We start from the raw sequence: 27,082 nt of genomic DNA on the forward strand, positions 1-27,082 counted from the left end.
TCACCAGAAAGACCAAGCTTAATTAAAAGGCTGGACCACCAGCCTCACCCCATGCCCTCTGGAGAAGAGTGGGGTTGGAGGCTGAGTTAATCACAGTGATGTGATCAATCCTGCTAACCTGATGAAACCTCCATAAAGTGACAGGACTTGGAGAACTGGGACACTTCTGGGTTGTGACTACATTGTGGTGCCCAAAGGGTGGCTGTACCTGGAGAGACTCTGGAAGCTTCACTTAACCGCCCCCTCCGCCACCATGCCTTGTCCCAGGCGTTGCTGCCGTTTGACTAGTCCCAAGTTGTATCCCTTATAATAAACCAGAAAGCATACATGAACTTTCTTCCTGAGCTCTATGAGCCCTGCTAGCAGGTAGGGAACCTGAGGAGGGGTCATGAGAACCCCCGAGTTTATCACCAGGTCAGACAGAAGTGTGGGTGGTCTGGGCACCCCACTTGCAGCTGGCGCCTGAAGCGAGGTCAGGGTGGTGGGACTGAGCCTAATGCCCGCGGGTCTGCACTGACTCCAGGGAGGGAGTGTCAGAACTGAAGGAGGTGTAGGGTGCCAGCTGGTGCCAGAGAGTTGGAGAAAGACGTGGGAAACGAGCCACCGAGTTCTAAGTGGCTAAAGCGAGCAAAGGAGTAGGACGTAGCAACGTGGTTAAATAAGAAATCCAGAGGCACAGCCAGCGGGGTTAGAGCTGCCAGCTCAAAGGTGCCAGGAGGGCTTTCTGCTTTGAAGTACTGACTCTTTTTCAGTACTTAACTCTGTCTTAACTCTCTGACTAGATCTTTGAAGCCAAGGGACCTTTCTCCCTTTTCTTTATTCATACAATTTTAAAGTATTTATCAAAATTCCAACATGCACCAGTGTATCAGGACTGCTAGTAATAGAAACTCCAAGTGAATGGTGAGTTAAACAAATTGGCAGGCAGTGTTTCTGTCTCGTGCAATACAAAGTTTGGAGTATACAGGTTTGCTCACTTTGGCTCAGTGGCCCATGTGCTTAGGTAAAAGTTGCTATGATCCTCCTGGACTTTTTCTTTGACCTTTGTTTCTCCCGCTGGCACAAGGTGGCTGCTGTAGTTTCAGCCATCAGGCCTGCGTGCCAGGCAGGAGGAAGCAGAAAGTGGTAGATAGGATGGGGCAGGTATTACGTAAGGAAAGCACAGTCTTCCTAGGTAGCCCAGACTGTCATTTATGTCCTGTTGACAAGTGTCATTGTCCATCTGCAGCTGTAAGGGAAACAGAAACATATTTTGAATGTGTGAACATATGGCCATTCTGATCAAAATTCTTGTCCTAGATCTATGAAAAAGAAGAAATAAATATTGAGTTGACAAAAGTGATTTCCCAAGTTAGGTACTGGCCTTGGCAGTCAGGATAACAGGGTCACTAAAAACAGATATGGGCCCGGCCGGTGTGGCTCAGTGAATTGAGTGTCATCCCATGTACCAAGAGGTCACTGGTTTGATTCCCGGTTGGGGCACATGCCCAGGTTATGACTCGATCCCCAGCCTGGGGCGTGCAGGAGGCAGCCAATCAATGTTTCTCTCTCATAGATGTTTCTATCTCTCTTCCCTTTCCCTTCCTCTCTCTCTCTAAAATCAATAAAAAACATATTTAAAAAAAAACAAAACATAGATATGGTCCCTGCCTCATAAAGCTTTTTACTTATTTTTTTTTAATATATCTTTATTGATTTCAGAGAGAGGAAAGGAGAGGGAGAGAGAGAGATAGAAACATCAATGATGAGAGAGTCATTGATGGAGCCCACAACCTGGGCATGTGCCCTGACAGGGAATCGAAGCCCGAGCGCCTGGACCCTAGGTCGACGCTCAGCCGCTGAGCCACGCCCGGCCAGGCAAGCTTTTTACGTATTAAAAGAAGTAGACAAGAATAAAAAGTATTTGACAAACACATGTAAAATTATAGTTGCTAATATGCTGAAGTGGGAAAAATGTTCCAGTGCTCTAAGAGTATAAAATGGGAAAGAGATGTGAGTGACCTAACAAGGGAGGTTAAGGAGGCTTCCCTGAAAGGGTGGCACTTAGGCACATCTGGTTTCATTTTGGCACCTAACATAGGCCCCTCATATAACAAAATTCATAGGAAAGAAGAAAGGTACAGAGAATCTTCTTGAAGCCTTATTATAACTGTACTGCATGATTTTTTTTCTTTCAAGTGGCAGAAAAACCTAATTCAAACTCAATTTAAAAAACAAAAGCAGGTACTGGCTAAAAGTTCAGCTCCAGCTTCAGGCAAAGCTGCATCAAGCGGCACCACATGGTGTCAGAAAGCGCTCCGCTTCTCCCCTTGGCTTCCCTCTTTGCTCCCTATCTTCGTTTGCAGGGTTTTCCATCATGGTACTCTGATAGTGGCAAGTTTCAGATTTATGTATTTTCATTAGAACCACTTATAAAAACATTATATTTTCCCAATAATAAATATTTTACAATGAGATCTCCCTGTGTATGACTTGGGCCAGATACCAGCCCTGTAGCAGTCGTGTGGTCACTAGAGAATGCATGATCCACTCAGCAAGCCTTGAGTCTTGTGTCCTTGCCTGGATCAGAGGCAGCACCATCAAAACTCCATGAGCAGAGCCCGGCCGGGTGTGGCTCAGCAGTTGAGCATCAACCTAGGATCCAGGCGATCAGGGTTCGATTCCCGGTCAGGGCACATGCCCGGGTTGCGGGCTCGATCAATGACTCTCTCATCATTGATGTTTCTATCTCTCTCTCCCTCTCCTTTCCTCTCTCTGAAATCAGTAAAGATATATTTAAAAAAAAACAAAAACAAAAACTCCATGAACAGAGAATGGGGAGAAAGGCCATTGGTTCCCCAAGAGAAACCATGAAACAGTCACCAGTAGAAGTGAGAATCTTTGCTAGGCAAGCAGAAGGGCAGGGGCTATCACAGAGTAGATATGATTAATGGCATCGGTGCCCCCACAGCCAACAATGATAGTAACCAGAGTAGAACTAACACCTCCAAGCGATTCTCATTATACTTACAAATTCTCATTCTCCGTTCCTGGCATGCTGAGAATTTCTCCAGCCCGCTTTACCCACCCGCAAGGCAGAACAGCACTGTGGTTTGAAATTAGCGAGTGTGAGATTCCCAGAGGGCAGGGCTTCTAGAAGGACGAATACCCTTCCCTCGGGCCCCAGGTCCCAGCAGAACGCGGGGGCTCGCGCGGCCCCGCAAACGCCTCCACCGCGCCGACCGCTCGGGCCGTGGCTCAGGGAGCGCCTTCGGCACATGCGGCCCGAGCAGCTCGTCTGCCTGGCGGCCGGACTAAGTGATTCCGGGCGGCCTCAGACTTCCGATCACACCCAGGCAGCAGGCAGAAAAGGAGACCGTGTTTATCATCTTGATAAACAGTCCCTTTCAGTGCCTCCGGACGCTTCCTGTTACTTGGTGGAGTCAAATACTATTAAATCGTCGTCACTGTCAAAAAGAGAAGTGATACATTTTTCTACCTGAGTCATAGTTAATGACTTCTACAATGTGTAGCACAAATCAGTTTCTGTTCACGTTCCTTTCCCCTAAATGTGTGTTTTCTGATCCCTGGCTCTGGGTATGAGGCATAATCTCATGATATAAATAAATATATACTTTTATTATTACCTCTCTGCTAATCCAATAAAATGCCAAGATGACAAGAGCCAGGTACTTGGCTCCATGAGGCATATGCGCAAAGGAGGAAGCTAAACAGGCTCATTTCCTTCAGCTTTTTCATGGAAGGTGTAGATTTTAAAGACTCTTTCACAGCCTGGGAGACGGTTCCACCCAGTTATCATTAAACATGTTTACAGAAGTTATTTAAACACTCTTAAGGAGGTAATATACCTCTTTTGTTCTCTTCGTCTTAAGGAGTATTATACTAGTCAGTGTTAAGCTGCAACAACAAGCCACCCCAAACCTAATTGGCTTTAAACAACAAAGGTTTGTTTTCGTAACATGCACCATGCCCATTCTGGTCCAACAGTGGGGCTGTGTTTGTAGGAGTTTCTCAGACTAGAACTCTGGAGCAGGTGCCCCTAGAATGGGGGTGGGCAAACTAGGGCAAACCTGCGCACCATTTGTTTTGCCCCGCTCTTGAGGAAAAAATGGTATTTGCTTTTTTCAATGGCTGGAAAAAACAAAAGAAGAATATTTGTAACACGTAATTACTACATGATATTCAAGTTTGAGTTTCCATAAATAAAATTTTATTGGTATACAGGCACACTATTTGTTTACATATTTTTTTATGTCTGCTTTTGTGTTACAACTGCAGAGTTTAGTAGTTGCCACAGAGACCAGATGGTCAACAAAACCAGAAATATTTTCTGTCTGGACCTTTATAGAAAAAATTTGCTGATTTCCTGATCTAAAATATTTCCAGCTGCCACACCAGCAGGAAGAGAACCCTAGAGGGATTTGCTCAGGCAATTAAGAGCTCAGTGTGAAAGTGATACCTACTTCTACGAACAATAATCACGTGGCCCCGCATCCCATAAGAGAAGTAGGAACTACCACCAACCCAGGAGGAGGAGAGCCGGAGGCACTCCTTTAGAAGGCCTAGTTGCCACCCCGGCTAAAATTAATAGTAGCAAGAATATGAACGGCAAACACATGCTCTTACACTTCAGGAAGGGTCTGGGGGCTTTGCCGGTGTTCACTCACTGATCCTCACAACCACCTCATCAGGAAAGTACTGTTATTTTCCCACTTCACAGGTGAGGAAACCAAGAATAGAAAACTTAAGTGACGTTCATGAAGGATGGGGTCAGTATTTAAACCCAGCCAATGTGGCTCTAAAATCCAGTCTCAAACACTACACTCAACCATTCTACCACATTGGACCCCCTGGGACTTAGAAAATCACAGCCACGGACACTGTGGAGACCTTCCTCACAGATCCCATAATTATAGAATTCAGCAGAGACAAGCAAAGTTCCAATTTTAGTGTTTGCAAAACCAATTTCCATAACGCTTAATAATTCACTTAGGAGTTTGCAAGTAACTAGCCCATAGGTAGAAGTAAGCTCGAACATCTGTGAATTTTCATGTGGTTCTCCTATATGTACCAAAGAAAGCACTTACAATCTGAGGTCAGCTTATGACTCAGCGAGAGCACCCACTAGCGTGCACTGGGCACTAGAGAGAGAGCTTCTTGCAGGGGATAGTATTTTATAGCTGCTTCTCCACTGACTTCTCGGGCTGTATCTCCATCTTCTTATCTTTGCTTCTAAGCCAACTCAGAAATGTTGTACCCTGGGTGTGGTTTTTCATTTAGCTGGAGAGAAAATGTCATAAGACAGTTATGGTTTAGAGGCGATGGATCTGGGGTTATCGCATTGCCTGCTTTATCTAGTTGGCTGTACTTTTATGTTTTCATGAAGGAGCATGTATATTAGCACTGGCCATGTTCCTTTTAATATCCATCACACTTACCTGTGAGGGATAATAGAAAAATCTCATTTTAAAAGAATTTTAAAAGTTCATAATTATGGTTGGGCTTCTTTCTTTTAGTGTATTCCTGCTTATATGCCATTAAATAAATGTCATCAAGAAACATAGAACAAAAATGAATAGAGACCCAGAGCAGATAAGGCAAGGGTGCAATGTGGAAAGCATATTAGACCACCCGGCACTGCGTGAGCAGTTCAGACATCTGACAGGTCCTGGGGCCTTACAGGTGGATTCCTCCATCGTCCAACCTTTCAGAATTTTATCCTTCCACCAAAACTCATGTCAGATTGTAACTGCCTCCGGTGTTTTCTTTGAAAGTGGATTTCCTTTTTATGTTAATCAGAGTGTCAACTCTTATTTATAGTGTACCTACTGTGTGCTGCCTGATGTATTGGTTGCTTTTAATGCACAATCTCTAATGCTCATAGCATCCCTTAAGTTAGGCATTTTACTCACAAGGGACCAGAGCTCAGAGATTACAACTTTCTCCAAGTCACCCAGCTAGCAGCTCAAATGATCTTGATTATTTGAAATACCATTTATATTTTAATATATTCAACATTTCATGCCAATGTTTCAGATAATTTTAGGGAAATTAACCTAACCTGAGGAGTGGCTTATATAAAATAGGATTGCCTGTCTCTTTTCTAGAAATAGTTTCCACGGTGTTCCCAGCCTTGAAAGCTAGTGACAAAGAAGTAAAGCTTGATAAACTATCACCAGCTGGACCAGCACTGCTGGCTGAAGCATGGAGTTGGGAGAGACCCAAGAGGGGTTTAGATTGAGAATGTTGCACGTTGGAGGGGAGAGCAGACATAGATAGTTTTTTAAGCCTTATTTCATTCCAACATTTCCCCTAATCACAATACTAGAATACAGATTTATTTATTTATCCTAGACCATGGCCCAAGGAGGCTGGAGGGCACTGATGCTGTGATTTAGTTTCCAGAAACTTACATCCAGGGTAAATGTCCCAGTGTGAGGTAGAAGCTTCCCCTTCCACTGTGTCAGTGGCCACCAAGCCTGTGATTGGCTTTCCTTACCCGGCAATAAGTCACTTCTGTGGTTGCTTTGATTTGCAGTGTATTGAAGGCAAGTCCAGGTCAGGCAAGCAAATTTGGGTGCAGAAAATAGCTAGATGGAGATGTTATGTTCTTATCTTAAAATTCTCAGGCAGAGCTGAGAATAGCACAGAAATAGTCTGAGATCCACACCATTACTTGGGTTCCCCTCCCTAATACTATCCAAGGCTTCCTAACTGGAAAAGAGGAAAAGTTCTGAAGTATTTAAAGAACAGGAAAGAATCAAGGATATTCTTGTAACTTCATTAGAGTGTCTCTTAGTAAAATTTATTCCATGTTGTTAGTACAGTTATTAAAAAAGATTTCTGCAGTAAAGTTTGAATATATCCAAAGTTTAAGCCATTCTCTTCTTTGAAAATATAAAGGAGAAATTTAGGGGATGAGTGTTGAGATTAGTGTGGTGTGCACTACTTTTAGCAATCTTATTTTCTGGGGATACTGAGGTCTGAATATAGTTCCCCCGTCATTGGCCTGGGGTAAGAGCAGGGAGATGGGATGAGAAAGAGTTCATGACCGAGTCAAAGATGATGTTTCCAGTATTATTACAAACAGCAGAATATCTTTTAACGCCCACTCTGAACCAGGAATTATTATAACTACTTGCCTATAGTTACCTAATTGTCATATCTATTAGGCATCCGATCAGCCCTGCGGAGTGCATGCGGTCACCAGCGCATTTGCCTGAGGAGGGCCCTGGGAGCAGGATGGAGCACGGCAGGGAGCAGCCGGCCGGGCCTGAGTCGGGCTGGCCTGGCTCTGGAACCCGAGCTGGCATTCATGCGCGGTGCGGCCTCAAGCTGCCTGCCCAGCCTAGAATCCGCTCCTTTTTCTCACATTTGTCTGCCTTCTCTGTACCCCAGAGCCCTGGGTGGGAGGAGACGGAGATTTGTTCAATCTAGAGCATAAACAAATCAAGCAGCCATTTTCCCCCCTCAACCAAAACATGCTTAAAGATTCATTAGTGTCTCTCTTGCCAATGATTTACAAAGACACTTGGAGCTGCCTTCCATCCATTGGGTCAATAAAGCATTTTTAACACAGTCTTAAATATGCATTTCTGACATCTGCTGTAATAGACTCAAAGAGAGCTATTTATAAGGCCTTGATCAAGAAGTCCCATAAAAGTGAATCTCAAAAATCTGTGCTTTATCGCACAGATAGTAGCTTTTAAAGAGGAGCCATTTGCAATAAAGTGAAAATGCAAGGGTCCGAAAATCATGTCAGCCTTACTTTCCTTAGTCACATTTTATTCACGTATCCCAAAAGGTGGCCTGTGAGTATGTATGTCCTGGCTAAACTATTAATTAGGACTAAAGTTTCCTTACAGTTTCTCTTAATGGCTATTTCATTTTCCAGTCATATTTTTAGAACAAAGAGCTTTTATTTATAAATTTTGACTCTACTCCAAGCCAATGTTCAAGCTGATTTTTCTTGAAGGTGTAGGTGGTCATTTCTTTCCAAAAGCCACATTGATCATCCAGGTGTTTTCTAAAAAGGTGACATATGGATGCTCGGGGAAGTTTCCACCAAAATAATTAGTTGATGGTCAATCTTTCTTCTTTGCTTTCCCTTCTCTCTTTTCCTCTTTCTATCTCCTTTCTCACTCCTTCCCTTCCTACCTCCTTTTTTGTTTTCTTAAAGATTTTTTTATTGATTTTTAGAGAAAGAGAGAGAGAAATATCCATGTGAGATCAAAACATGACCAGCTGCCTCCTGCACTGGGGATCAAGCCTGCAGCCCAAGCTTGTGCCTTGATGGGAATCAAACTGGCAACTGTTCAGTGCCCAGGACAAAGCCCAACCAATGGAGCCACACTGGCCAGGGCTCTTTTCCCTTCTTCCTCTGCTTCTTCCCAGTCTTTCTTTGTATCGATCAGTCTTTAATTGTTCAGCCATTTACAAATGAGTGCCCGCCTACCCTTACTGTTACAGCAGGCACTGGGGTAAAGAAATGAACTGGGGGCGGTCCCTGCCCTCGTGGAGAGCCAGCCCTGCAGGGCAGACGGGCAGCGGGCCGGCCACTCAGCGGGCACACCACGAAAGAGGAGGCCGGCTGTGGAAGCACACACCAGGGTCAGAAAACAGCCTCTAGGAAGTGGGTTCATTCAACACACACAGACCAGACCTGGGCCCAGCACTGGGGAAAACGTGGTGAAGCAGAACAATTGCTGCCCTTATCCTATATAAGAAAAGTAAAACATTATTAAAAATGCCAAAATAATGCACTGAGATTATTACTGTGGGATAATTATGAGAAGTTATAGGATCATATAATGGGGGTTCAAGGACACCACCTAAAGGAGACCTAAATAGCGAACACAGGAGCCAAAAAATGTTCAGGTTTAGACTTACGTTATTCCTTTCCTTAAAGATAATTTTCTTCTATTCCAACTTTACGTTCCCCCCAGCACCTTCTTTCCCAGAAAAGAGGATAATTTCTAATTGCTTGGTGACGCTTGCTCATGGCCATGAAACCATGAGCACCAAGATGCACTTCAGAGTGTCGGACCCTGGCAGTGGGAGAACCAGGCACCAGCGGCTTCCCCGGCGCCCTTCCCCAGGCCGGGCCCAGCGTGCAGCTCAGCCGGCCCGCTGGCTGGTGCGAGCTTTTCTAGCCGGTGTTTGTTCCGAAGGCAAACTCTGCGTCATGACGCCAGCCTTCAGTTTTCAGCCACCTGCCCACCAGCCATTCCCAACCGCATCTCGCCTCTCCGCTGCGACGTGCCATCTTTCCTCTCCGTTGTGACGTTCCTTTCTAAAGGAAATGTCCCATCACTTCATCTTCATGTCCCCTCACTACAGCGGGGCCAGACAACGGTACCCTGAGCTGGGAGGGAGGGAGGGACCCGTGCTAGGGGCACACGGGCTGTGGCATTTGTTGCTGTTCTTGTCCTCACCTGAGGATATTTTTTCCATTGCTTTTCAGAGAGCGTGGGAGGGAGGGAGGGAGAAAGAAAGGACGAGAGAGAGAGAGAGAGAGAAACACTGATGTGCGAGAGACATCAGCTGCCTCCGCCATGCACCCTGACTGGTGTGTGCCTTTGACTGGGAATCGAACCCACGACCCTTCGGGGCACGGGCTGACCCTCTAACCGCTGAGCCACACCAGCCAGGCATGGGCTTGGCTTTTTTTCTAACTTCTCCAGCTCCGAGAGAGTGGATGCTGTCAGGAATAATATCGAAATGCTGCCTGTTTTTTCTTTTTGGATATTGGACACTTTTCCTGTTAAAAATAAGTTTTGATACTGTGCTCGGGGCTCCAACACAGCGGAGGAAGGAGCGGGAGGGAAGGGGACAGCTGCCCGCGGGGCTGCCGCAGGGCCCCCCATGGCCCCGGGGCACAGGCAGAGGGTGGAGAGCAGGACAGCCACTGGGAAACGGGGCCGGGCCGCCGGGCCCAGGTGGCACGTCTGCCTTCTGCAGACAGCCTGCGCTGCCAGGGAACCGCTGCACTTGCCCCCGGCCCTCAGAAGGCTGCTTTCAGGGCATGCAGCTAATTTCTTATATTTTCTTAGCTGCGTTTTCTACAAAGAACAGCGGGGCCAGAAAGCACAGCCTGGGAGCTCCGAGCAGTGCGGACAGCTGCCCGCGGGCCGTCCCGGGCACGCGCTCCCCTGGGCCTGGCGCCCGCCGGCCTGCCCGCTGCAGCTGCGGGCGCCGCAGGAAATCCAGAAGGGGAGCCATTCTACAGATGATCCACAGGCGAGAAGCCGGCGCTCAGTTCCCTCAGCGCTGAATGGCTTCCCTTTGAAAAGCACAGGTCGTCTGGGAATCATTTTGACTTGGACTGAGATAAAATTTAAGAATGGATTGTCACTGGCGCCAAAGAAAAGTCTGAAAGGCATTTATATGACAAATATCATTATGATTTCACAATAATCTTGACGGTTAGGTTTCAAAGAACAGTTAACCAGATAATCTTTAAAGTGCAGATAAAATATATTTAAGGGACAATTTTCTAGTTCCCAGAAAGAGCCATGACAAACTTAACTTGACTTGGCTTTTACTGGGGACAAAGCTGGAGAGTGTTTTGGTTTCTAGCCCCTTCTTCAAACAGCCAGCCATTGAGGACAGTGGGTAAGACTTAAAACTGCTCCAGAGGGTCTTGGAAAAAGCCTACTCCTGTGATTAGAAGTCCAGGATTTTATTTCTTTTTACAGAATTTGATTAGCTCCTCACTGTGCCTTAGGTAGACAAAGTAAACATGCGCTCCTGAGATAGCCAAGAAATAAAACTCAGATAGGATTTGGAGGGGACTGTATCTTACAAAGTTGCCCTATACAAATACCAAAGACATTCAACCTTCTCAAGAAACAGTTCCATACTGTGTGAATGCGCAAAGCTCCATGATGGATTTGTAATTTATTTTCCATCTTGTTCAATCATCTATCCATCCGTCCATCCATCCAACAAACAGTTGTCAGTATATTAGGGGCTGATCATCAGCTAAGCACAGTTGTTTTCACTGCTTCCTTAATAGAACAGTCACAGAAGAATAGATTGTTGTACTGAATGTTAACAATAAGATAACTAGAGTTGCTTTGTTCTTTCCTCCAGTGGATGTAACTGAACCCCTCAGATAATCTATAGAGCCCCACAAAGCTTCAAAACTTCTGATCAAAGGACCACAGATGTGAGCCTTGTCCTGTCAGAGATCCAGTATTTGTTTTGTCAACACAAGTCAGTAGACCTGGGTTTCATCATCAGGGCAGACTGAAAGGTTAAGTTTCTCTCCTCAGCTGTGGCCATGTCAGTCACCAATGGAAACCTTGGGAATCAGGAGATTTGGGGATGATGGTGCCAATCAGACTTTCTAAATGTTAGGGTCCTGTGGGCCTTGAGACCTGCTCTGGGCTCCACATTGACGTACCTGAGCAGTAGGTATAATTGAAGCCATAGTTCAACTTGGCTTGACCACATGAGCTTGTTATTTAGAGCAAAACCTCTCAGGCTTCCAAGGGCAAATCCATCATTCCTGAGCCTGAGGAAAATGGGGTCTGGCGTCATTGATTTTATACACAGGGTTTTAATGAAAATGGAGCACTTGTCAATTCCCAGTCACTGAGCTCTCCTTCCCCTTCCAGAGAAACGGCAGCCTGCGTGCCAGGGCGGGACTGGGAAAGAGCCCTGTGTTTGCTGTCAGAGGCCCTGGGTTCTGGTCCGGGTGCTGCCAGCTACTTACTAGGTAAAATGTGGACCAGTGTCTGAGCTACCCTTGGTCTCAGTTGCCTCCCCTGTAAAATGAGGGTGATCATAACCTCACTGGGTTTTTGTGAGCAGAAACTACACTGAAGGTTTGTAATGTGTCTGCCGTGGTGTCAGGCACATGGTAAATATTCAGGGAGTGGTGAACCTCTGTAACATTGCTGTTATCTTCATTAGTTACATGGCTGTCGCTGGCTGTTCTTAGCCTGCATCTTCACTGGAAAATGAGGATGACAGGAGTCCCATTTCTGTCTGAACTATCTTGCAAATTAAATAAAATGTGTACTAGAGGCACTTTTTAAGCCCTAATAATAATATGCCAGACAATGTTTAATAAAGAAAACAACAGTATCCCCTGTCCTTGAGGAGCACACAGACAATAAGTGTAAATAAATTGTATACTATATGTGAAAGTCACATGTGCCCTGGAGGTGGGAGTGGGGGCAAAGGGCGAAGTGCTGCTAAGGGAATTACGATTTCAATAGGGTGGTCAAACGTGTCCTTGATAAAACGGCATTTGGGCAAATATGTGGGACAGGTGAGAGAATGGGCCAGATATGCTAGAAGAGTCACCCAGGAGGAGCATAGGTCAACCTGTCAGGACCAAAACACCTGCCACCTGGAGCAATGCCCCGGGGGTTATGGCAGCCCTCGAAGGGGATCATGCCGATCATGTTCAAACCAGAGCGTACAAGCAGGCCAGTGTCCCTGGAGCAGAGACAGGGATGTTAGCAAATGAGGTAAAGCTTGATTGGGGGGTTGGGAAGGCAGGTTAGATAATTAACCTTGATCACCATTCTAAGCAAAGTGTCTAACCTCCTTTTGGAATTTTTCAGCAACAAAGAATGACCACTTGTGATAAGATACAAAAAACTATGAGCTTAAGAGTGAAACACACCTGAGTCACACTTGTGTGATACTGGGCAGCTTTTTCAGCCTCTCTGAGCATCAGGTTTTTATCTGTAAAGTGGGACAGTAGCTGTATAATTGCCATGAGGTTTATAATTAACGTAGATCAAGTGCCAAGCGCAGTGCCCAGCACCCTCTCAGAGCTCACTAAGGGCAGTGAGCACTGAGAGGACACAGAGCTGTCTCTTTGTTTCATCTACAATTAGGCTGCGAGGGAGACTGGCTCTGGGTGTCCAGTGGGCATCTTGTTGTCCCTATAATTCAACTCAGTGCAGTAACTCAAAGGGTTTGGCTCGTGTGTCCTGGGTCTGCTGGGCTGACTATAAATCAAACACGATTCAAGATACATCCTGGAGCTTTATATGCTTTGGGTTGTCCTCAGTCATAAACACTGTTTCAGTCTTATATTGAAGTCAAATGGTTGCTTTTAAATTAGTGGTATTTTCGTGAAGTATAGAACCAGCTATTACTGACTTGACTGAGGGAACTTGCAGCTGGTGATTATAAGCTAAAGTGACCTAATTGTAGGTGTCTGTGTGAAAGAGTATAATTTGTGACTAGCACTGTTGTCCCATTATCTCTAATCCCAACGAGGGGCATGTGGTGAGACTGAGATTCTCTTTCAATGATCCAAGTTCAAGCCAACTTCCTTCCTGCTCAGAATCTTGCATTGGCCTTTTTTTTGGCACCTTGCACCTCTCTGACCACTCCTGAAAACAGCAGCCTAGTCAGCTCCTCCAGAGCAATATTCAGATCACATCCGTTATTGGCTTTAAAACACCATCGGTGCTTCACTGCAGCATAGAATCACAACAAGGTCTCTCTCTGGAGATGGAACCTACTCTAATTAAATGCTATTTCAGGCCTTCAGTTCCATCTACACTAATGTGTTTTTTAAAATACCCTGACTGGGGCTTCTGGTCAAGATGGAGCACTGTGTGAACACTGCTTTCATCTCCTCCCATGACCACACCCAACTTACAACTAAGTTATAGAGGACAAGCTGGACAGAAGTCCTATAACTAAGGATATAAAGAAGAACCCACATGGAGCCTGATAAGAGGACTGGAGACATGAAACCGGCTGGTCCCACACCCACATGTGGCAGTTAAGAATCACGAGGGATATCTCAGCTGCCAAGGTCCCACTAACAAGCAAGGGGTTCAGCCAAACACTGAGGTCCCCAGCCCAGAGCCCCAGTGCCAGGGAGAGGAGTCCCCACAACAGCTAGATGTGAAAACCAGGGATTCCTTCCAGGTGAGGCAGAGGGCTGCTGTAGACCCAGGAGTCCTCTTAACGGGCCCGCACACAGACTCACTAGCTCACAAACACCTTAAGCTCCAGCGAAGGGAAAGCATCTCAGAAAGCATCAGGGATTTATAGGGAGGAACTGAATGGTCTGGTTTCTAGGGAAGGGTGGGAAGGGCAGCTTTCTCCAGGACTAAAGTTCCAGCAGGTACCATTGTTTCTCTGTTGAGCTCTCAGCCCACACCACCTGCAGGTGCAGGCTGTCACCAAATCTGAGTCTCCATTAACCCGGCTAGCACTGCTCTTGCCCAACCCTGGTAATTCTCTGAGAACCTGCCCCACCCAATTTGCCAAACCTCTTTTAGGGGTAATCCACGCAAGCAGCCAGCCTGAGCCCACCCTGCAGACTTTCCTAAATCTCTCAAAGATCCCGAACCCCAACAAGCAGTAGTTATCCTCAGCATGCCCTCTTGCTAAGTGGCCCCAAGCCCTGCACTAGTGGCAGCTGGTCTCAGTTCACAGCATAATTGTTTCCAGGATCTTCCCAGGCTCCTCACAGCATAATCAAGCCCAGCATAGGCACCTAGCAAGTACCAGGTGGCCCTAAACTGGACACAGGCAGTGACTGAACTTGGCCTTAACCGTAGTCCCTAGCCCAATATCAATATCCCACAATCAATATACCTGGTGGCTAGCTTCAGACTACACAAGAAGACCACTCAGTTAGTAGTGCCACAAACATCACACCCAAAGGGTAAACTTGACAGGCATCAGAGCCTGCTAATGTGGATCCTGTTCCATGGGGCCAGCTCCCACAATAAAAGTTTGTCTGCTCTAGTCATGGCCAGTTCTCACAGACAGTCAGCCTGAAGGTCAATCCCACCCACTGATATGCCAACAACAATCAAGTCTCAACTACAATAGAAAAGCACACACAAGGTACACCCCTAGAGAACCTGGCTCAGATGGCTAGGGAGACTGCATCACTGGGTCCCACAGGACACATACTGCATGAAGCTACTCTGCTAATATTGAGAGACATAGCAGATCTACTTAAGACATAGAAAAAATACAGGGAGACATCCAAAATAAGACAAATAAACATGCCCCAAATGAAAGAGTAGGATAAAACTCCAGAAAAGAAACTAAAAAAAAAACCATAAAGACAAGCAACCCACCAGAGGTGGAGTTCAAACTATAGCTGATACGGAGGCTCAGTGAACTTAGAGAAAGAATAGACTATTTCAGTGAGAACTTCAACAAAGAGCTAGAAAGAATTAAAAAGGAGTTAGCATAAAAAAGAACTAGTCAGAAATGAAGAACACAATAACTAAAATTAAAAATATATTAGATGAAACCAACAGCAGATTACATGAAGCAGACAATCAAATCAGCAATTTGGTAGACAAGGTAGCAGAAAACAGATTTAAATGAGAATTATTTAGGGACCTCTGGGACAACTTTAAGTGTAACAACCAATATTAAAACTGGTACAAAGCTTAAAAGGCAAATGTAGGAAGATCACATATAATTTCAACAGTAAATTAAAGGCTACACACATGCATACACGCACACAAAATAAGTAAAAAATAATGACAAAAACATAAACAAGGAGGGGCTAAAAATGGTAGTTATTTTAGAATGACAATCAACTTACAATAGACTGCTGTGAATGTAGCTTGGTATATATGAATTATATGGAAACCACAAACCAAAAATCTACAAGAGAGAGAGAGTTATCCAAATGCAACATTACAGAAAGTCATCAATGAACAAGAGCATAGAATAAGACTATAAGAAAGAAACAGAGAACCACAAAAACAATCAGAACACAATAAAATGACATTAACTACATATCTAGATACTACTTTAAATGTAAATGGATTAAGTTCTTCAATTGAAAAGGTGCTGGATAAAGAAGAGGTAGTACATATATACAATGGAATTTTACTCAGTAATAAAAAATAATGAAATCTCACCATTTGTGACAACATAAATGGACCTAGAGGATATTATGTTAAGTGAAATAAATCAGACAGAGAAAGACAGATACCATGTGAGTGTTTCTTTCATATTACACAAGGGTTGCTCAACCTCAGTGCTATTGACATTTGGGTCAGATAATTATTTGTTATGGGAGGCTGTCTTATGCATTGTGGGAAGTTTAGCAGCATCCTTGGCCTCTACCCATTAGATGCCAGTAACGCCCACCTTTCACCAGTAATGATAATTAAAAATGTCTCCAGATTTTGCCAAATATCATTAGTGGGAAGGACCACTTCAGCCCCTAGCCCTGCACTGAGAAACACTGATTACACTGTAAGTTCTCAGGACAGGCTGGAGCTGCCTTCCATCCTCCTTCCTTCCTTCTTCCCCCTCCTTTCCTTTTATCAATGTTTCCTAAGTGCTCCCATGTATGGGCTGGGTACATATTCCTGACAGTAACTTGTATATAGTGGTTGCTTAGCAAATGCTTGCTTCATATCTGCCAACTGAATCCTAAATGGCAAGAATCATGAAGGTTATGAGCCAATTCTTGTCAAAAGAAAAACATTTTTTCTGAATGCAAAACTTGATGTTGGGGAAGTTAATTTCTGGTTATTGGTCACTGGAGTATCCTTTGTGTCCCTGGAGAACTGGATGACCTGCAGGCTCAAAAGACCCACCTGAATGCGCTCCAAACCTCTACACAGACATGGCAGTGCACCTATGAAGGAGCCAGAGGGGAGTGATAACACTTATTAGGTTTTCAATAAATGCTGATGAATGCATGGCTGACCTGTAATCATGAAGTGAAGCCATATGCTTGGTCTCTAGTTTGAGGTGCCATTTAAAGCACATACCCATTTTCCCAGCAATTATTTCTATCATTCCTGGATAGGGTCTGGTGTGGGAAACGATTCCTAGTTAGATTTCCTATTTCGCCCACCTCGAGAGTGGGCAGTGGGAGGGAGAGCTACATCCTGGGCAGCTCTGGAGCCTCTGCAGGTGCTACATCACTGGAAGGCCTGGTGCTTGTCATCAATGGGAGCTCAGAGAACTGCAAATCAAAGATAACACAGGATGAGTTTCCATAACATCATGCACCTAAATCAGGCAGCCCCTTAATCCTGTGGCAGCTCCGGGCATTCACAGCGCCACCGCCTTTCTGCGCATCAGCCCAAGTGGCCCCTCTGGACGGCTCTGCGTGGGTGCCTGTGGCGTGTGAAGTGAACTGCTATAGTGCCTGTTGTCCCACCAGATCACACAGAGCTTGTACACAATCCTGTCTCCACGCATATGTGCATGTTATAGGGAAAGGGTGGAGGAAAGCCCCATAGGAATTAGACCTCACAATAACTATTTCTGTCATTTTTCTCACATATCGTTTCTCCAACTTTTCCACACATATCCCACAGGCCTAACTGGCTGCTTGAATTCTCTCTAACCAGATTCCCTATCCTTTCTCTCTTACCAGAAGGAGGGACATGTGAAGTGATAGCCGCGCACAGATGTTGTAATAAGAACCGCATCGAGGAACGGTCCCAAACTGTCAAGTGCTCCTGTCTACCTGGGAAAGTGGCCGGCACAACCAGAAACCGGCCTTCCTGTGTGGACGGTGAGTAGCCGGTTTCAGATCTCTCTCTAGGTGTCACCTCGGTGCTCACCATGCGTAAGATATATTTTTATTTCATCTAAATATGGTTCAGGATCATGAACAAGGTGCATCCGAAGTAATTGACAGCCTTCATAACAGTCTGAGTTCCTGTTTCTCTGGCTTTCAGATTTTTAAATCGCTCTATGTAACATTTTTTAGAGAAGAAATTTGAGAGTCCAGTTCATATGGGAAGTGATTTTGGATTGCGGTTATATATAATGATGAGGGTGATAATGGTAGTAAAGAAAACAATACCCAACATGCATTTAATACATATTTTTTAAAACATGTTTTTACTGATTTTTAGAGAGAGAGGAAGGGGGAGGGATAGTGAGACAGAAACATCGATGAGAGAGAAACATCATCGATTTGTTGCCTCCTGGACACCCCCTACTGGGGATTGAGCCTAAAACCTGGGCATGTGCCCTCACCTGGAATCGAACCCATGACTTCTTGGTTCCTGGGTCAACACTCAACCACCTAGCCACACCAGCTGGGCTCATTTAATGCACATTTAATGAACATTTACTATATATGCCAGCCACTGCTCAGTGCTTCCCATACATTCATGATAGAAGTGTGCCAAGCACTGTCTTAAACACTCCTCATGCATTATTTTATTTACTCCTCTCAACAATTCTATATTCGTTATCTATTGCTCTCTAACAAATTATACGCCCCCCCGAACTTAGCAGCTTTAAACAACAATCATCTCAGTTTCTGTGGATCAAGAATTCAACTTTGCTGGATGGTTCTGGCTCAGGGTCTCTGGAGTAGTTGCGGTCGAGATCTGACTGGTGCAGGAAGACGATTCTCACAAGACTCACTCACATGGCTGTCGGCAGGTGGCCTCAGTTCCCTGCCACGTGGACCTCTCCGTAGAAGGCTGGCATCTGACAACACGGCATCCAGCTTCCCCCAGAGCGAGGGATCCAAGAGAACAACACAGAGGCTGCAATGATCTTTTCCTTCATAATCTAAGTTCAGAAGTTGCACTTAATTGTTTCCATGATATCCCATTAATTACACAAGCTGGCCCGGTCCGTTCAGTGCAGAAGTGGATTGTAGGGCTCAAAGACCAGGAGTCAGTGTCACTGGGCCAGATGCACTTGCCCTCCATTTAAAACAGGAAGAAACTGAGGCTTAGACAGGCAAAGTAATGCTTCATCAGTCCCTTGGCTGGTAAGTAGTAGCTCAACTAACTCTCAATCGCTGAGCAACTGACTCTGATAATACTAGGTCCTGTGCACCATCTTTCAAGCAATTTTGTCTGCTCCATCAAACAGTTAGTCCAGGGTTCAAAGAGACCACAGATTTCTCTTCCCAGCTTAAACTTTTATACTTTTAGAGCCAGGTATGTGTCTATCTTCAAACTCTTCAGTAAGGAAATCAGGGCTCAGGGAAGTGAGTCACATACTCAGGATCACACAGCAGGAATTGGAACTTGAATCTCCTGGCTCAGGGTTCATTCTTCTGCCTCCAGATATAGATGGGGAAGAAGCACCTTCTAGTTGGGCTCATGTTAAGTATTTTCATTATGAATCATTATATGGTTAGTAAGAGAAACACACTAAAACTGGACCAGGTAAAGAAGAAGTTGGGGTTTTTTTGTTTGTTTTTTTAATATGGCTTTATTGATTTCAGAAAGAGGAAGGGAGAGAGAAAGAGAGAGAGAAAGAAACATCAGTGATGAGAGTCATTGATCGTCTGCTTCCTGAACGGCCCCCACTGGGGATCGAACCCCCAACCCAGGCGTGTACCCTGACCGGGAATCGAACCACAATCTCCTGGATCCTAGGTCGATGCTCAACTGCTGAGCCACACTGGCTGGGCAGGAAGTTATTTTTTAAAATAGAGAAATCCTGGGGGACCCAATCACAGGAAATTCAGCCAAACCTCATGGTGTTCAAAACGTCTTCAGGCAGCTGCCATTCGTTTACTTTGTTTCTGACCCGTTTCCTTCCGTCTCCTCTGTGTGAACTGGTTCCCTCTTCACAGATTTTAGCTTCTGCCTCCCCATTACTCAAGGACTAGTGTGAAGATTTTATTTCCATCGTGCCTCCTCTGATCTCACTCAGCGTCAAGGTACATCCCAAGTACATTTGACTCAGTTCATACATCTTAAATGTGTTCTCTGAAAACAATAAATGTGATTGGCCCGGCTTGGGTCACCTGTCAACCTTTGCCCAATTAGCTACAGTCAGGGGGACAAACTCATGTGGCAAGTACAGTTGCTCATTTTGTTCTATTGGAAAGGTCAAGCTTCTATTTCCTCTTTGTTTTATTTTATTTTTTTTAAAAGGGTGTAAGAAGTGAGGTTAGGAAACACACTGGGACCTACAGCTTTCGATCATGGTGATTCTCCGGTTGTTTGGCAATGTCTGGAGAAATTTGGGTCTAGACGTCTGTTATAACTAAGGGGGTGCTGCTGACACCTGCGGGGTAGAGCACAGGGACGCTGCTGAGCACCCTGCAATGCACAGGACTCACCCCACAACAAACTTAGCCCAAAATGTCAGGGGTGCTGCGGTTGAGAAACACACAATGATTATTTCTAGACCCCAGTCAACACGCAAGGTGCCTCCAGTGCAGGGCAGGCAGGCACTAGACCAGAAAAGCCATCTCGCTCTCTTACCAGAGAAAACTCTTGGTCCTGGAGGCCAATAAACATCAAACCACGGTGGCTTCTCAGGTTTGCCAAAGAAAGCGCCGAGTCTGTTCGCTCTAAATCTCCGTTTTGTTTCAGTTCATTTTCTCTCTAATGATCTAGAAATATGATTGCCTTCAGGGCTTGAATGCCGGGCCCTGGGAGCCGTGCCCTGTCTCCTCGGGCAGCGGGTGGCGGGGGGGACGGCAGCTGCCCTAGGTGTCTGCTACAGCGGTGACATCCTGACGCTCGGGACGGGTTTGTTCGACTTGGGAACTGAGCCCGTTAGCGTGGGAGGTCCAGGCCGCGGGCTGTCAGTCTCCATCTTCCAGGTGCAAGTCAAAGTATGGAGGGTTCGAGAGTCTCCGCGGATCATTTCATTTCCTCGAATCCACTGGCACAGATGGGAAAAGTCCACGTGTTGCTGTGATCAAAAGTGATTTAATGCCTAGATCTCTGCATGCAAATTAAATATGAAGTTTATGTATAAATTAATTTCTAGTACAGTTATTAAGATCATGAACTGTGAAATTAAACAGCTCTGACCTTGGGCGAGCTACATTTGTTTGCCAAGCCGTGTCCTCACCTGTAAGACGGGGCGGGGGCTGCCCCCGGCCCGCGGGGCTGCGATGAGGGAGGAAAGATGAGGGAGGAAGTCGTGCGATGTCGCGATCGCGTAGTGGCTCGTTCCCACCGAGCGCTCCCTGAGCGATGACCTCGCCGTCCGGTGTCACTAATGCGAGCCCGTCATGCTGAGAAGGGGACATCGCTTTATGGAGTTTTGTTTTATATTAATTCAACACGGTGGCATTTTTGTCACCACATTTCTTGGAGCCGTTTCTAGCTATTTATCCTGGATACACCAAGGCCATATTCAGGAACTTGAAAGCCGAAAAAATGCGTCAGTACATTAAAATCACCCATGACATTGCTGCTCAAAGACTAATGTTGCTCTATAAGGTGACAATATATGGCTCTCCAGGCTTAACCCCTCACCCACCATGTACTTTATTAAACTAAAATATTATACTGCTGTTTTATCGACAGCTTGTCTCATTGAATATATGATGAGCATTTCCCAACTTAATATATACACTTCAAACATTGTTGCTACTAACCACAGAGGGTTTTGGGGTAGACACACACCTCATCTATCTCCCACGCTGGCACTTGTGCAGTGCTCTGTGCTTGTCCCTTTCTCAGCCCAGGACAGAGAGAAACCAGCTCTGTCCTTCACGGCAGTTGACAACCCACGAACCACATTTGTCCTAGACATATTCTGTCATACGTGGTGCCTTTCCCATGGCAATTGTCCCCATGGCCAGTATCTGCTTTTCCCTGAAATCACGGGGAGGGGCAATTTCTACAGTGTTTTCAAAAGCAGAGGAACAGCAATGACTGTAATATAAGCAGATGCTGGACTGTTTGAAGATTCAAAATCTGAGACCAGATTATTTAAAATAGACATAAATTCTGCAGTACAACCCTAGCAACTTATTTAAAAGTATGCTATATGGTACTTGGAGAAATTTTTAAGTAGTGGGTTTTAGTTTTTAAATGATATTCTATAGCCCAGCCGGGCGTGGCTCAGCGGTTGAGCGTCGACCTGGGATCCAGGTGATTGGGGTTCGATTCCTGGTCCGAGCACATGCCCGGGTTGCGGGCTCGATCAATGACTCTCTCATCATTGATGTTTCTCTCTCTCTCTCCCTCTCCTTTCCTCTCTCTGAAATCAATAAAGATATATTTAAAAAAATAAATAAAATAAAAAATAAAATTATATTCTATAGCCTAATACCTGAAAATAGCAAAAAGTATACTCCACAACTTAACTTTGGGGGTACTCATTGTAAATATTATAAAAAGCATTATACCTTGGAGTTGTTTCCAGCACGATTTTGAAGGCATGTGTCATTACAGTTTCATTCACATCTGTCGTGTTTTAATTATTCCATAACTGAAAATGGGGGAGGACACCTTACTCAATATCTTCAGTTGAGAGAAACTCAAAATACAATTTACAGCCTTTGATTAATCTCCAATTACAGTTGACCCTTGACAACACTGAGGTTGGGGCACCTCCCCGCCCCCACCCTTCAGCCCCACATAGTTGAAAATTCGTGTATAACTTTTGACTCTAACATTTGCCCTTCGCCACTGTGGATTCAACCAACGGAGAACCAAAAATAGTATTTTCCATTCAAGGTTGAAACCATGATTGATGCAAAATTACTCTTTTCGATCTGTGGTTGGTTGAAGCCTGCGAATATGAAGGGTCAGCTGTATGTAAGTCCACATATAAGTAGACCCATGTGGTCCAAACCCGTGCTGTTCACAGGTCAGTTGTACATTCCAAGGTCTAAACTTAAAATAAAATAAAGGTGCATAAACAAAAGATGGTGATTCAAAACATAATTATTTAGGGAAGAATTTTTCCATGCAGATATGTAAGACAAACAAAAATAAATTTCTAGGAGGCTTGTTAAATTCTGCTTTATGATTCTGATTGATCTGTAATGACATAAAAAGAGTATACATCTCAAGGTTTAAAAAATAATGGAATATAATTAATAACAATAATGATAACAATAATAAAAATAATGGCTAACATTTTCTTGAAGGCTTACCACATACTCCTTTCCCAGGTCCTTCAAGCCTGTACATTTATTTAACTCTAACCCCAAGCCCATAAGGCATAGCCTCCCATCTCTCCATTTTTCCCATCGAGAAAGCGAGGCGCAGAGGCTGGAGGCCCGCTCAAAACCATCAGCCCAGAGAGGCAGGGCCAGGAGGCCAGCCCGGGCTGCCTGAGCCCAGGGCCCGGTGACCCGTCACAGCCAGACTGAGGTCGAGCACGCACCGCGCTGTGTCCGAAGGCTTTGGGGAGAGGAGGAGTCTCCATGTGGATGCTCACGGAGGTCTCTGTGCTTTGGGTGACACCTGCCCCTTCCCTTTCTGCGTCTTGAGGACGATTGATTGATTGCCCTTCCTAAGGTCATTGCCATTGAGTAATTAGAAGCATTTTGTAAATAATGGTTTCTATTTTACATGATAATTGAAGCTTCATTATTTAAGGGACGGGTGATAAAATGATTTTCATAGGGACACTTTCATTCAATTTTTCTCTAGGGATTTGTTCTATAATTTATGTCTATTTCTAATTTAGAGAAGTATGTGAAAAATGATGATAACTACTGGTTGGTAGAGGGGCTCTTTTTGTTCAATGGTGGGTTTCAGCATCAGTCTAATCCAGAGGAATCCCCGTGATGAGTTCATAGGCGTTTCTTTCTCACTCAGTGTAAACTGTGGCGTCTTCATGGCCGGTTGCTAGCAAACCTGGCTTGGCAGCCTGACTTTTTATCCTGGGTGACCAGCCAGAGGCAACAGCAAGAGGTCAGCTCACGGCACAGAGCTCCGCAAGCTGCACGGCGGAAAGCCCAGAGTTCTGTTTGTAACTATCCGTGTACAGCTAACATAATGGAAGGGCCACCCTGCTGTTCTGTGAAGAAACGCCCACAACATGTCAAGATACTTTGCTCCCTGCCCATCACACTTAGCCTCCAGGAGCAGAGCGAGAGACAGACAGAAAGACGCACAAGACTAAACCTAGGAAGACAGACAGACTACAGGGAAGGAGACAGACAGACGGTGTCACAGAGGGACATGGGAAGGAGAGGTCAGAAAGAAGGGTAACAAAAGAGAGAGAGCGATAAGAGAACAGACACTTAGAAGGAATATTAACACATCCACCCATAAAACTGTCACTCATTGATCCAAACAACTGTTTGCATTAAATCTCACAGTTTATAACTAATTTTAACTATTTAGTAGTGTGAGACTTTAATGTTTTTCTAGTTGTATTATATATAATTCCAGAACCAGAATCTGTAAAAATTGCTTCTGGAGTTTGCTCCTCTGGAAAATACATGATAGAAGTTTCTTGACCAGGTGCCATCACGTTCCTTACAGAGGAGTGGTGGAGAAAGAGGCCTGAGAGCTGGAGGGAACTGAAGCTCAGCAGCAGTTCTCTGCAGAAGACCATGACATGAGTGACAAGTAAGGCAGAGGACGGCCCCTCGTAGGCTTCCAAAGCATGACAGCAAATCTAAGCTTCTAAGAAGTTCCAGAGACAAGGAACTTGTTGAACTTGAGTCCAGTATTTTTCAAACTGTTTTTTGTTTTCTTTTTTAAAATTTTATTTTTAATTACAGTTTACATTCAGTATCATTTTGTATTAGTTTTGGGTGCACAGCATAGTGGTTAGACAGTGGGTATTTTACAAAGTGATCACCCTGATATGTCAGGTCCACGTTTTTGGTGACAGAACCTCTTTCTATGTAATACTCATTCACATCCCGAGACCCAGTCATCTGTGAATGGGACTTTGGGCCGTGCTGGTACAGGCCATATGGACAACATTTTTGTTTTTGTCTCTCAAAATGTTTTTGCAGGTCTTCGGAGGCTGACTGATAATTACTATGCCAATAGCTCAGTGTTTTTCCCCAAGACCGGCTGAGCAAACACTGCACTGGGGCTCTGGGAGTGACGTGATTTATAATGTCTCAGTGACATGTCAGACTCAACTGTAGTTGGAAACCATCTAGAGACCTTCCAGAGTAAACAGAATATGAAAGCCTAAGCCCTTATTTTTATTCAGGGCTATGAAACGTTTTAGGGGAAGGGAAGATGAACTGTTTTGGTTCTGCCGTTTGTTACTTGTCACCTCACACAATGAAATACAGATAATGAGTAGTTGTGGTGGGTCCGGGACAGATGCCACAGCAGAGCTCCTTGGCCCCTTCATACCGTCTTTATTTGAAACTTGCTTCGTTCTATCAAGGAAGGTTCTAGTTCTTTCCAGATGAGTGCTGAGCTCAGCTGGCTTCATCAGGAGCCATTTCTGAAAGGAGATCCGGTCGTGTGTATTAGGAGAGGGTCTTCTACACCAGCACACAGTGGCATTTTCCGGGTGTAATTTCTGAACTACTGTAATGCCAAGGACTATGCCAACTGTAGAGGCCACTCGGGGCCAGGGAGGTTCAGCGTAGATGCGGACAACCTGCAGAAAAGCATGGGGCCCGGGGGGGGGGGGGGGGGGCATTCCCTTTATCATTTGGCTGGCAGCCCAAACTACAAGACGGACAAACCCAGCTCTTCCCCGGAGGAGGCCAGCGGGCACACGGGGCAAACTCGCCCCGGGGGACAGACTGGACCCCCGGGGACACACTGCAGACCCGAGCCTCTGCAGCCCTGGGCCAGTCCTAGAGGACCGAAGAGCACAGTGGCTCTCAGCCTGCGGTGGGTCGGACACTCGTCAGCTGAGGGCCCCTGTGATGACGCTGCTGCATCGCGTTTCCGTAGCGGGGCCGCCGCCCTGAGACGGTGGCGAGGAAGCCTCGGTGTCCTCACCCCCGACAGTCCCACATGGAGTCCCTTCGCTGCCCTCCTCGGCCCTGAGGGAGCCCAGCTGGAGAGGACACGGGACACGCGACAGCCCCCTGTCCGCTGAAGGGCCTGTCCCCGCGTCCGTCCCTTCTCATAGCAGGACAGCAGGAACCCAGCCCCGGCTGTCCCCTGTCTGCGGGTGGACATCTGCTTTTATCCTTTAGAGCAGCCACCCCGCCCGCCCGCAGACGCCACCGAGGCCGCCCGAGGGCAGCCGAGCGACGGAAATCGGACACCGCCCGCCTTCCAAGGGGCCGCTCCAGGTGCCCCGAGGACACCTGGCTCTGGCATGTCCATGCCACCTGCCTGATTCCCGAGCACAGCAGAATGGGTGGCTTCTGGGCACAGTTTTCCCCCTATTATTCTCAAGTTAATAAGCAAATTAATTTTGGGGGGAAAATTTCTGTATGATATAAAAACAATACACATAAACAGGTGTAAATAGAAATGCATGATACAAAAATAACAAAGAAAGATAAAAACATCAGTAGTCCCTCTCTTTTCCCTCCCCCCCAATATTCTCGTATCTTAATTACCTGAGGGAACAACTGTTACCTATTTCTGTGCATCTTATAGAAAGTATCTATACACAGGGCCGCCTATAGATGCCACACATACAACCTGATAATTCAAAATGGTGTCGTTTTATATAAAAAGGTCTGAACTTGTATTTTTAAAATATAAGGAAATATCTTAAATAGTTCATTCAGCAAAAGAATGGGTGGTAAACATGGGGAAATGCGCAACATTACCCAACTGAAAAGTGTAAATTAAACACTAAAATACAATGTTTCATCAATCAAAGAGCAGAGATAAAAGTTTGGTAATAGCCAGTATTAAGGAGGGAAGGGAGAAAAGGTACATGTAAGTCATACTCAGTGATAAACGGCTTACAAGCTCAGCTTGCCACTTATTTTGTTCACTCAAATGAGAAGACAAATACCAAATTTTGCAGTGAGACTAGATGTTTGGGGAACATAATACAAATTACATGCATTTATATCTGCTTTTGGTGACTTTAATTAGCAATAGTTCTTGAACATTTAATTCCCTGCATTTCCTCAACAGGATCAGATTAATTCATCTTGATATCATCTAAGAAATATAAGGATTTAGATGTCACTTCAGTGGGGTAACTGTATATGAAAGTACATTTAGTGCATATACTTGGACCTAAATACAGTATCCATCATAAGCCCATCTTTGCAGCCGCTTGGAAGGTATAAAATTATCTGCACAAATGTTTGTCATGGTGCATTTGCTGTGTGTATGGTGTGTGTGTGTGTTTGTGTGATCATGGCATGGCACACACAAACCTTGTCATTTATATAGCTAGTATGTATTTGGTTACAATACTTCCAAATTCATCAACAGGAAAATTTCCCTAAAGGAGCTCCGAAGTCATTGGTTTCCATTTATTTCCAAGGAGCTCAGGTTTTCAAAGACTTGTTCTT

The 27,082-nt window shown here is 45.2% G+C and overlaps 1 protein-coding gene across 2 annotated transcripts in view; it reads left to right on the forward strand.

The window, feature by feature from the left end:
- TAFA1 (TAFA chemokine like family member 1) overlaps positions 1-27,082 on the forward strand; it is a 468,377-nt gene that overhangs the window by 354,028 nt on the left and 87,267 nt on the right. Inside the window, exon 2 of one of the 2 annotated variants that reach the window (XM_016204201.2) lies at positions 17,357-17,497. In XM_016204201.2, coding sequence (XP_016059687.1) covers positions 17,357-17,497 — 141 coding nt within the window. The remainder of the gene's footprint in view (positions 1-17,356; positions 17,498-27,082) is intronic. The other variant, XM_087824673.1, reaches the window with a different exon arrangement.

This window comes from Miniopterus natalensis, chromosome 15 (genome assembly GCF_054644295.1).
Source record: "Miniopterus natalensis isolate mMinNat1 chromosome 15, mMinNat1.hap1, whole genome shotgun sequence".
NCBI classification, from domain to species: Eukaryota; Metazoa; Chordata; class Mammalia; order Chiroptera; family Miniopteridae; genus Miniopterus; species Miniopterus natalensis.